Below are 13,096 nucleotides of genomic sequence, written 5' to 3' on the forward strand. Positions count from 1 at the left end.
ACAAGCATGTGAAACTTGGTCCTCCACCTTCAGAGACATAGGGAAGTGACACCTTGAGAGCATGAGATTTCAACTAGGGAGGCAAGTTTCTGAGCAATGGTGTCAACTCAAAAAATAAAAATCTCATTGCCACTGAAATTCTTATGTCACTGATATAAGTGATACAATTTTCACTCAGTGAAAAACCTCACTAATTAGCTTAGCACTTACCAGTGCATAACAACTTTGACATGTTGATCACTGGTTTCCTTCATGTGCCAAACCAGTAACACATCAAAAGGATTTTTAACATATCATAAAACAACAACAACAAAGAAACAAATAAACAAAAAAGACCCAATTAAATATCGCTTCATTTTCTTCCCCACTTTTCCTTTTATCCAAGTCCTTCACATGATCTGATAAGGTACATGCAGCTAAAGGCAGCTAACCCCTGGGAACAGCAGTAGCCTCTTGGGTTTTCATGGAAAATCCTTTAAATCCCAAACTGTTGCAGCTGGACCGGTCCTTATTGGCAAGCTCTGAAAGGAACCATTCTGGGTCGGCCAATCACCAGATAGAAAAAGGCGACCCGTAGTAAAAGGAGGCAGAGAAATATCAGCCAATGGCCTGACCTTTGGGTTCGGTCCGACCTCAAACCTTTTTTTGTCCCTTTTAAACCGAGACCACTGACACCGACAAAACAATGTCACCATGATTCACACACCACATAACACAAATACAGACATATCTTCCTTCAGACTGGAAAAACTCCCTCATTAATTTGCGTCAGAACCCACAAGCAATCCACGACCCTGCTTTATGACTAAGTCAACCTCCTGCCACATGCATGAGCTTCACTGGGGGGGAGGGGGGGTTGCAAACTCCATCAGCTGTGATCAAAAACACATGAATTACCCCATCCTGTAAGAAACCACTTGGAACTGTTGGAGTACAATTTTTCTTGGCTATTGGTTAGGGGTGTAACGGTACGCATATCATGGTTCGGTATGTACCTCGGTTTTGAAGTCAGGGTTCAGTATGTTTTCAGTACAGTGAAAAAAAGACACATAAATCATGAAATTTCTTTTAATTTATTAGGAATTTACTTGTACATTTATAAACTTGTACAAACTTGTAAACAATGGCAAACTGGCCATAATTTCCAGTTTGCACTCCACTCTGTGTTATCCTTGTACCGGTGATTTTCACATTTGGATGATGCCATCTCAAATGACTAGCCTAATCATGTTCGACGTACTATCAGCAACACACCCGATTTCAGTTATACAATGCCGGCACCCTGCCTTATCCACTTGTCTTTGCCCATTGCTACTGTAGTTCACTGGAAAACCGAAATGTTCCCAAACAGGAGACCTGAAGAATACGGGACGGTCCTCGAGCTCTGCCTTTGTGGTCGCCATACTTATGAGGCTGCATCACTGAACATGCTAATTCGTGGACGTTTGTGTCGCAGTTTCAGTCCCGGTTTCAGAATTGTTACACTGTTACTATTGGTACAGTTAATTTCTGAAAAGTGCTTTTATGTTGATGTATATAAATAAAACAGTTTTATGTAATTTCTTTCTACTAAAACTATTACTTCAGCATGGTACAAAAAAAGAGCCTTGACATGTGAAGAAACGTTCTGACGTTATGATATAACATTCATTCATACAGCTCCATTCACACCCAGCCAGAGGATCTGCATGGAAAGGTGAAGTTATGCATGCGTTATAGGGCTGGACCTGAATATTCAACTATTCGGATATTCGTTTGTTGGGAATGTATTCAGTTTTCAATTTTGGGATTTGGATATTTGTTTTCAGTTTTGTTTTTTTCCTCTTTCTTTCTAGGCCTAAATGAATGTCAATAAAGGCAAACTGCAAAATACATTTTGTCAGCACATTGTTGCACTATATATATATATGTGTGTGTGTGTGTGTGTGTGTATATATATATATATACTTTTTAATTGCACTGTTAAATTGTGGAGCTATGTAGGCTACCATCTCAGCATGGGCGCCTGACATCCCTCACTCACAACAGTGAACGTCACGCTTCAGTTCACCTTAGCGGTTACTTCCAGACTAAGCCGGGTAAATCTGAAAATGCAGATTTTATGTTAAAACGTTTCTCCGTACACACTATCGTTTTCGTACCATTTTTCAAATGTTCTACGTCCACACCAAAACACTGAAACACCTTACTGTTTGTTGTTACGCCATTACAAAGTTCTCCCATCAACTAGCCTACTTGTTCGGCCAGGTCACGTCCAAAGTCACCACTCAATGCAGGGTTTGAACCGCCGTTGCGGTTGTTTTCCATCTCTTAAGCACACAAATATAAAGCTCGTCTTCTACGTTGGAGCAGTGCATGTGCATTGTACAGTAGGCTATGATGATCTGTAATTGGAGATAAATTAGCAAATTTGACAGAGCAGCATCGACTGCATTTTGTTTATGCTTATTTTGGTGTCCACAAACTTTCGCCAGTGTCATGGCAACCACACCTCATCGTTTCAAACTCTACGTTTCCCCTGTCCACTTCACAACGCGAACCCGACGTTTTCAAATTTATGCGAGAGAGAGCGCTTTCAAAAGTGGCGGAAAACGCTGTTTTAGTGTGGGCGGAAGGGCTAAACGGGGAAATAAATACGTTTTCAAATTTACCCGAGTTAGTGTGGACAGGGAAAAAGGAACTCTTTATTAACAAATAACAATACAAACAGCAATGCTGTAGAACAACAGAATCCTTAAGAATCCATGCCTTTAAGTAAACCGAAAGAGACGTATTGCAGCGCTATGCCGTCCATTTCAACCGAGAACGGAGAGATGCATGCGCCCCGTCCCGCCCCCGTGCTGATCATTGCTACCGAAGCTCCGGAGACCAAAAATGGTAGTTGGGACAGCCCTAAAGCGTTACATATCATCTGTTTAAAGAACTATATTCTCTAAATCAAAATCAACACAGAAGGACACTAACTGGCCACACATGCTAGCTGCTCAGACGCGTTGACTGGTCGGATACTAGTCAGACACACTATGGTCAGACACGCTAGCTGGTCAGCAAGAGAATGTGGATCAGGCCCTGAGAACATGGATATTTTTTCATAACAATCATTCATCCACTGCTATTTGTAAATAAATACGGATATTAAAAAGGATATTACAGACCTAGTGCTGTTGGCATGTTTTTCCAATATGTGTCACACATGGTCGTCCCAAATGGAATATTTGGTCCAGGTAGTGAGGAGATAAACAAAGACGCATTCAGAAGCATGATCGCATGATTAAAATTAAGCATACCAAAAACAAACCAGTCAAAAAACATATAGTGCAACGTGACCATCCAAAGTTTTGCTGCAATAAGTCATAAACACATCCATGCCCCAAAAACACTGAAAACTGGCATACTTAAAGAGACGGAATATCCAGTCACAGATGAAATTTGTGTCAGTCGTGAAGGACACCAGTAAGATATGGGAAAGCTTATAGGATCAGTTACACATGAAAACAATGGTGTAATAACAATGAATAGCTTAATGTAACAACAGCAATGAAGGCCGGAAAGAACAATGCTACCAAACGAGTGAACAGCTGTTCTTATGACATTTATAAAAAAAAAAGAGAGAAAAAGAAATGTGATATTGAAAATGATGACTCTTTCTCGTGGGACATCAGTGGTTACAAGCAAAAGTCTGACTTTGAGAGGGCTCCTATTTCTCCAGTGAAGCTAAGTGTCTGTCCTTATTCTGCAGTGGTGTTCCTTTTTTCTTTTTTAGATCTGTTCAGTACAGACTCTGATCCCTCTGGACACAAAGATTGCGTCACAAGTTTTTTTTCTTTTCTTTTTTTTTAGTTCTTTGAGCAAAAGATCATACATTCTCTGGGGAACGCTTTGGGGTGGGGGGTGGGGGGGCAGACAATGTTTTATCATTATTTTATCCAACCTCTGTCCCAATGTCAAAACACTATCAAGATTCTGTGTCTTGTATCTCTAAATGCAAGATACGTATAAACACCAGCAAACATGCTAACATCTAACTGTTTTTCATGGCAGAGATTAAGGAACATTTTTATAATAGTTAAGTATGAAATGAGTTAGTAATTACTGGGTAATATGCTAGAAAGACATTAATGAGGGGAAAGGACAAATATGGGATGTACTGTTTGAAACAGTTTGTCACAGAAACAGTTAAGGTGAGAGAACTGGGCCTTATGACCAGTCTAGGCAAGTGGTTTTGACTGACCAATTAGCTGCAGGAGGGCGTAGTGCACTGGAATGTATTAATGGAGAAAGTTTTGAGAGAAACTTTTTTTTTGTAGAGAAATAAATTGTAATAATGAAGATGATTGATTGCTGACCTAATAAATGGAATAAAGGTTAGAGGGAAGGTTCGTCACAAACACTAACACTGTTTGAAATGTCTTACATCACAACAAGAAAATGGCACAGGATACTGGCCAACACATTACAGCAGAACAATTAGTGTATCCCCGCTTTTTTCATGCAACTAAGTGAAGTTAACAGGGATCAGACTTTAGTAGAGCTTTGATTAAACTGACACATAAAGAGCAGTGACACAATAAAGGCCTGAGAAATGTAATCAGAGAAGGAGCCAACTTGTTTTCCTTTGTGTTAATATCACTGTTTCCCAGTATTCAGGGAGACCATCACCAACCTCGGGGAAAAGAAGCCCAATGTTTTTAGTTTCCATCCCACATATTACAATCAACTGGAGAGTCAAATAAACTTTCTTCCATATTAAAGCAACAAACCTGAGAGTCATTTTGGAAGTTCAAAAAAAAAAAAAAAAACAGCTGAAATACTCAAAAAAAAAAAAAAAAATTCTGTTGGCATTGGGGGATCTGAAAGGAACACTTCAGCACCAGACACACCCACCATCAAATCAATTTTTTTTTTTTTATATTAACTGTAAAAGTAATTGCTTGTGAAGACTGGAAATGTTGTGGGAATAAATGAGTAAATAGCACTTGTGTGTGTTTCAAAGCCTTGTATATCAAAACCACAGTATGAAAACCACACTGTATAAAACAGAGATAGACAGGCAGCTTAAGCGGCAAGTACAAACTCCGATGAGTTGTATTACAGAATAACAAAGGAGACTAAATATGGCTAAATACGAACTGCTCTGATTTGACCATGAGTCAAGACACAATACAACACCCCTTTGGACCAAATACAAAACAAGCACTTGACTTCATATACAAAAACTATACAGAAGTGTGCTTATCACCAAAGAATTTAGAGGTTTATTTGCACCGTGATAATGCTTTTGCCAAACAATTCATCAATATGTCTAACGTTCAAAGATACAGTTTGAAATGACTGATAAAGAATCTGTTTACCACTGTGGAATCACTGGCCCATTGAAATACCTTTATTTCTTTTAAAAGTGCATTTTTCTCCATACGAGTCATCTCCTGCTGTCAGATCTATTTACACAAGTCTTGTCTTTGCCATTTAGAACATGATACATCCACAAAAAAGACACGTTGATTTAAAGTCTCGGTGGCTTTTTTTCCTTTTTGGAAAATCATGATGATGTAAATGATTAAGTTTAACTTGGACACCAATAGTTGTCTGGGGTCAACCTCCAGAGCACAAACCTTCAGTAAGCCTCCTTTTTTTTTCACTAAACTAATACTGTAAAAGAAAGAAAGAAAGGAAAAGGGAAAACATTTGGGAGATAGAGAGAGGAAAAAAGAGAGAGGAGAAGGCAACTTCTTCTGAACCACTCTCTTGTTGGCGCAGTGTCAAGGACCAACTGTCATAGCACTACTTTTCACTAGCCTGACATGAGGCTGGGGGGGCTGTTGGGGGGGGGGGGGGGGGGGGGGGGGGGTGCGTGCGTCAGCAGGTCCGCCTGGGACTCACTTGCCAGGAGACGGGAAGAGCATGTGGTTCTTATCTTATCTATGGGAGGGCTTTGCACTGCTGGGATGTTGGCGTGCAACAGTAAGGAAGAAGAAGGAGAGGGATGGAGGTAAAGGTATGTGAAGCACCACCGTCGTCCTCTGTAACCCAAACCTTTGACCCCTGGAGAGGTCAACTCTGACCTTTGACACCTGGAGGGGCCTACCCCCAACTTTTGACCTCCAAAGGGGTAACAAGCCATACGCCATAATTGTAAACCATTTCACAATCCAAGCTGACTATACTTATTTTTTCCTCATAGTTTAAAAAAAGTCAAACCATGTATCATTTTTTTTTAACATGGTTTCTATTCTCCAGTGTTGGCACATCGAAAACTTCACAATTTCTCATGACTCAGCAGTGACAGAGCAGCACAGGAAGTGTTTCGACACAGGATTGCTGGGCGTCACACCAGTACTCACGAGGCCTTCATTCTACTCTTCGGTTTCTATATGCTGATTCTCAGCTACACCCATTTTTAATATATACTGTTTTTATACGGACAAATGCTTCACCAAAAATCCTACTGAACTGACACAGCAGCCTTTTTCATCTCTCTCTGTCTCTTGCTCTGTCTCCAAAGAACACAGACAGTTAAACACACTTCAGCACCCAAGTGCAAATAAATACACACAGAGTAAGCACACCGTTACACACACACACACACATACATGTACGCACATGCAAGCACACGCACATACGCACACACACAGTAATTTCCATGGAAATGTAATTTGCATTATTTCCACTCTTATGGACCTGATCATTAAAGGGACAGAGTGAGGGTTATAAACTGGAGACTCAGATGAAGATAAGGTATGTTCCTAGCCGTGTGTTAGAATCACACGATTGGGCTGAGCTCTCCTGGAACCCACCTCACTCAGTCCACGGCTAGAGCCCAGTAAGGGTAGGGCCTTGCCCTATTTAACGTCACACTCAACTTATTCATAATGATAACCTGTCACAACATATTTACATCTACCACCAGGTCACAATATGACACACTGTGCACTTTTTTTTCTCTCAGCGTGCTAAAGGTTTCATACATACAGCATTTACCCTTGCTTAAAAAAACATACCAAGTATTTAGACCGTAACAAATGTGACAAAAATGATTCTACTCACTCAATGCTCATTTTGGTCATATTTTTCATCCTGTCTCTGATGGCCCTTTTAAGGCAACGGGAGATGCGATGTGTACTGTTTTACAGCAACACAGCTCTCTCCTGAGGCCAAAGAAGCTAATGTCCACTCACAAACTTCTGGAAAAATCTTAAAATCCACGGTCCACTACTGCCAGTAAAAAAAAGCCACTAATGAGAAGAGCAGACTGCAACCCAGGCAATCCTTGACACGAGGAAAACAGTGTTAGGAACACTGGAATTTTCAGGCAAGTTTGTATTTACATAACTACAGCACGCTGCGAACAATTTGTGTATCTTAAAACAAATGAGTGCTGGTAAGCTATAAACGTGCATGCTGTACTTCACTGGTTTAGATTTCATAAACGAATGAACAGAACAGAGGGTCTAATGACGAGGGCCTCTAAGGCTTCATGCTTTTTTTTCTGGCCAATTATAATGAAATTTGAAAAGCATGTTTCAGTCTGGACTGGTCAGACAACTCAACAGTTTAGACTTACGCTTCATACATCATGTGAGACATTTTATTTGACTGCATTTTGTGAAAGGGAATTTGTGAGCGGGGGTGGGTGGGGGGTGCTTATGATTGAAAGACGTTTGGCTGGGGCAGGAAGTGTGTAAGCTGAGTGTTTCCTGCATGACAATGCAGCCCTCTTCATTGAGTTAAGCACTTCTAGATGGCCAATTCTGCCTGCGAACGCTTGTCAGATCATATTAGTGTTGACCTAGAGTAGCCTCAAATTCTGACCTCAAATTCTGAGTTTATACACACACACACACACACATTCTTACTTAGCCCAGTGAACAGGCAAATATTTCTGCCTGCATCTCACCACACTCCAGCAAAACTACAGAATATAACATCTGTCACCATGGATACGGAATGATTACATCACCACAAATCCATCTGACAGCAGTCACTTACACTGTGGATTGTGATACCATCCTCTATCAAGAAGTTAAAGGTCGAATACAAAACAAACCAAAAAAACCCCAAAAAAACAACAACAACTACTACAAATGTGATAGGATGTCTCTACAAAGCTCCCCCTCCACATGCTCTTCACACCTTGAAATCCATATATTAAGAGAAGAGTCAAAACAGATAAAGGGATCCAAAGTTGCCGTGTCGCAATCAAAGTCACGAGACACACATTACTGTTGGGATTAATGGCGGTTGTCAGAGTGGGGTGTGAGTTAGGTCCTCTCCCAGTCCAAGCTGGACGGACAACGCTGGCCAGACTCACACAGGAAGCAGCCACTCAGCCCCTTCTCACAGAAACACAATCAAACAAAGAGACAACGAGGGGAGAGAAAACGCCAGCAATACTGTGTTCAAAATGCTAAAAAAACACACTTCCTCTCTAAAATAAAACTGCTCTCTCTCTCTCTCCTCATGTTAACGTGAAACACTGAAGCTGAAGTATGAAACTGCATCTGTGCATTCAAAAAAATCCACAAAAAGATATAAAATAACTACTTTGTGTGTTTTATTTGTCTCGGTTATCGCCACAATGTATTTATCGTGTACACACAACTGCATTAAACTCATTGCCCATTTTAAATAACCCGGACAGAGAATTTCACATTGGTAATGGCATAGGTCAACTGGTGTAAAATTATTTTGGTCCCTACACTGATACTGTATAATGCATTTATGAAGAATGACTATAATGTGTTTCTTGTTATAACTGAAGTAATGATGAATGATAATTCACTGTTATTAGTGTTACACTTTAACTTTAAAAGGTAAATTTACTTATCAATATAAAGAATATGGAGTCTGCAGATTTTGCACCACATTTACTTCTCATTTCACAGTGCAATTAGTGGGTATGCTTTGAGAAATATTAGGTTACGATTTTTCTTTTCTTTTCTTCTTTTTTTAAGCAGTGCATAGCGTGCTAGTGATCAGATGTTAAATACAATCAGTTGGAATACATTTCCACTGATCATGGGCTGAATGAAAACAGTCTCTTTTTTTCCCTTCAGCTGTCTGGAGTCACTCGAAATTTGCTCTTGACCAGCTGGGGACAATAGATGGAAAACATGTTAAAAATCTTTGTTTCTTGGAGAAGTTTTCATAATTCCAAAAAAACTAAACAAAAGTATGATATCTGAATAGAATCAGTTCATGTTAAAATATTTTATTTAGCGTGAACATTTATAATGGAGGTGCCCATGAAACCCTATGGAATTTCTAAGTTGCGACCTCTGTCTTGCCAAAGGACACCAAGCAATGCCACGGCAGCCTGACTGCTTCAAAAGAGTCGGTTATATTCACGAAACTACAGAAATGCTCAGTTTTCTGTACATTAAGATGCTGTTTAAAAGCTTTCCGTCCATGGATATATAGTATTTTAGACCAAAACAGAGTGGCTGAAGCCCTAGTGTCAAAACGATTTTCTACTGCCATTGCGTCTTGGGGACACGTTCTCATCCACATTCATAGAAATCTAAACACACATATATGCATTTTCATGTTAGGACTCCAGAACACATGCAGTGTAATTATATTCAGGTTTTGTGACCGTACTTGAAAAAGACTAATGTGTTAACATTCAGTTCTAGAATATACCAGAAGCTCTAGGATCCAGGGACCGGTGCATGCGAAATAAAGAAAGCGACACCAAAGTTTGTTTTTAGAACTGAAGTATTTCTCCCGAAAGGGTTAATAACCATGTTCCACGTATTGTGCGGTACATCAGTGTCTTTGCGGGTGTCACAGCACAGTGACAGAAATACTAGAACACCCTCCCTACAGCTGCAGAAAATTCTGACAAAAATCTGGACAGTTGAGTGACACAAGAGACTAACAGCATTGCACTATACCTCAGTGACCCTCAGTTAAACCTGGTAATGGTTCATTTTGGTACTCCAGGATTTTACCCAACTATTTTCATTTCACTGCAGTACTTACCCACTCAGTCTGCGCTATCACTGCAATCCTGAACCATAAAATGCTACGCTTTGACGCAGAAAAAGTTCAGTATCTGTTAGCTGAGACTAACCATTTTACACATAATGAACTCACAACACTGACCTAAACACGGTCAAATAATGAAGGTCCAAACAATAAGGCTATTAAGATAATTAAATTTGGTCAAAGGGTCACCTCCCCATTCAGGGCAGGATACACACACACACATACACACACACACGTCCCATCATGATAGCATGACAATAGGCAGCTTTAAGGCTTACGATATGCTCACGCTGCATTTTTTACTCAGCTATTTAGAGAGAACAGACTTAATTGCCTCATTTCCAAATACGTCAAATGAAACAGTCTCTCACTCAGTGACACTAATAAAAACGCCTGACATTAGGGCCACTCTGAGGTCTGTGAAGCATTGTGGGTAAGATCTAGTATAACAGGAGAAGATGAGCAACTGAATGGACGACTAGTAAATGAATGCTGGATAGACTAGCCATTCGTGCAACGCCAAATATAGTGTATTCTGTAAGAGTGGACTGTGTATAATCACCTTTTTTAATATTACAGTTGCACTTTTTATCTGCTGTTAACCCATAAATATTATAATAACTTGTCCAGCAGTTCCTTCTGTCATTTATCCATGATACATCAAGAAGAAAAAGAGAGAAGTGACAAAGGAAAGTATTTTCCGCCATGTCAACACTGTGATGTTAAGAAGTGAAACCGACACGTCATGCTCAATATACTCCTTTTCTCAGCCTAAGCGGTTTAGTTTATCTTAACCTGGTACAACAAGAAGAAAAAAAAACAAACAAAAAAACAAAAACAAAACAGTAAAGACAATAACAAGGACAACAACAACAAAAATGTACATTTTATTATCCCACGTGGGACAGCGCAGGCCCTTCACGCACTCCCTGAGCTCCTCAAAGCAGTTCTAGCGTCAGGCACCTCTTTTCGACTATCATGACACCTTTCCTTTACGGTTGTAGAGCATAAAGTACATCTGTTACTGCTTTTCAAAAAAAAAAAAAAAAAGGTAAAAGTTACGCTGTAGGCAACACAAACATGAAAATTATGACAATCTGTCAGAAGGGAGAGATTAGGGCCTGTGAGGTAGGGCGGAAAACAGGATAACTGGAATGACAAGTTTTATTAATTACATAATGTAACAGGGTGTCACATTACCATCATATCAATTATTATATGTTACCATCAAGCATTTGACAAGCGTTTGCATTAAGTGTTGTGGATTATACGCATCGCACATTCCATATAATGCAACAGCCTATATATCAAACCTCCACCTTTAACTGTCCGCTACCTGGCACAAGTTCTGAATGTGTGACGCGTCGCTTTCAGAGAAGCTGTGATCATAAGGGAACAGACTGAAGCTGTTACTTTAACTGAAATCAGTCGAGCCCAACACCATGTAACTGTCATGACTTACCAACGGGTCTGTTACCTTGCCTCTCGCTCTTCTTTCAGGTTACACCGTATTGACTAATTTACATTCCGAGAGGCCTCTGCGTATAGCGCCACTTGTAGGGCGTGCACACGCAGAGAGTCCTCTAGGTATAACGCGTTTAGGAGACTCTTAAAATGTGCAGTTTTTGCATTGTGTATGTTTGATATTCAGTGTCTTCGAACGTAACCAACGCTCAATTTACACAACTAACTTAAGTAATAAACAAAATCTACTTAATCATACTGTCAGATCTTTACTTGTGAAACTAAAAGATATTCTGTCTATAGAGGTGGTACTGAAATACATACGTCCTAGACTACATTAAGGCTGGAGTAATACCACCCCATTAACGAGTGTCCCCACCCAACGTTGCATATGTTCTATCAATTGCAGGTCACAGACTATCTTAGCAGGTGATAATCAGTTATATCAATTAATAAAAATAAAATAAAATAAAATAAATAAAATCCGCATGATGTCTGATTGAGAAATTTGTTACTCACTCGTCGGTGTTCTCCCTTGTTGCAATTGCGTAAATTACAACAAAATAACCCGTGCCTAAAGCGAATCAAAAATGACAAAACTAAAGAAAAGTTTGCTAACTCGTACTGCCGGTGCCTACGAAAGTAAAAAACCCCCACCTCGTTCGACTAAAATGTAACATTTTGAAGTGGTATACTTAAATTGTTATACAAGCAAAGGACTGAATGAAAATGTACCTACTTGAACCAAGAAAACAGTCCGTAAACCTTCTAAAACAGCTTGCTGAAGGCGGACCATCTTCCATGTCTGTCTGCAAACGCAAGCAAGGAGAAACAATGGAGAAAAACGTGCCTTTGTGTTAACTCCGGCTGAAGGGAGTCCCGTTATTAATGAAATGATTTAGCCCAACCGTGGAGGGTAGAGATCCTGGTAGTCCCTACTGGGGAAGCCGTGAGCAGTGAGTGGCAAGTACGGGAGGCGATATCGCTCTGCCCCTACTCGCCGCTACGTTGTTTAACGTCGGTGCGCCTCCCCGCTGTGGCAGCTCTGCTTATGTGCACGAGGAAGAAAAGGGCGACGGTTGGGAAAACAAGGAGTACGTAGACGGATGGAAACGGAGAACTGCACTGTTGGTGGCGACGTTTCCTCCTCCCCAGCTGCTGTTCCTGGGTGTCGCTGCAAAGAGAGCTGCGCCGCACGCCCAACTGCCCTCCGGAGACAGACTGCTGTACACGTAAATGTTGTCTCCGAATCTGCGTGTTTTCCCACTAGTCAAAGGGGATTGGGGGCGTGATGGGAGTAATTTCTCAGGGTTGGACATCCTCCGTTTTATAGCGTTGAGGCAGGACGTTTAAGACTTTCAGGACATGAGTAGCAAGATATGCATAGAAGGAAGGATGGAATCGGACAAGCAGTTTATGATTTACGCAGTAATCTGTTCACTACGCGTGGATAAGCGTTTCAAACTTGTTTGAGTGATTTCCGTCTGTAGGAAACGTTGTGATTTTTTCCTCTGTGTTTTGGCTCCATAAAGCGAATAGGGCACACATTTATTTATATATTTTGATAGACCTTCCTGATCATAAGCTCACTGTTGATTGTATGAAAACGTTCTGATTAACAAAAATTCCAGCAAATTATATGTTC

General features: G+C 40.4%; 1 protein-coding gene across 1 annotated transcript in view; it reads right to left on the bottom strand.

The window, feature by feature from the left end:
- The window catches only part of pde10a (phosphodiesterase 10A), a 42,245-nt gene extending 29,990 nt beyond the window's left edge, over positions 1-12,255 (bottom strand). Inside the window, exon 1 of the mRNA XM_030771863.1 lies at positions 12,191-12,255. Within this exon, the coding sequence (XP_030627723.1) occupies positions 12,191-12,254 (64 nt within the window). The 5' untranslated portion in view covers position 12,255. The remainder of the gene's footprint in view (positions 1-12,190) is intronic.
- Between the last annotated feature and the right edge of the window lie 841 nt (positions 12,256-13,096).

Source organism: Chanos chanos, chromosome 4 (assembly GCF_902362185.1).
Source record: "Chanos chanos chromosome 4, fChaCha1.1, whole genome shotgun sequence".
In the NCBI taxonomy this organism is placed as follows: domain Eukaryota; kingdom Metazoa; phylum Chordata; class Actinopteri; order Gonorynchiformes; family Chanidae; genus Chanos; species Chanos chanos.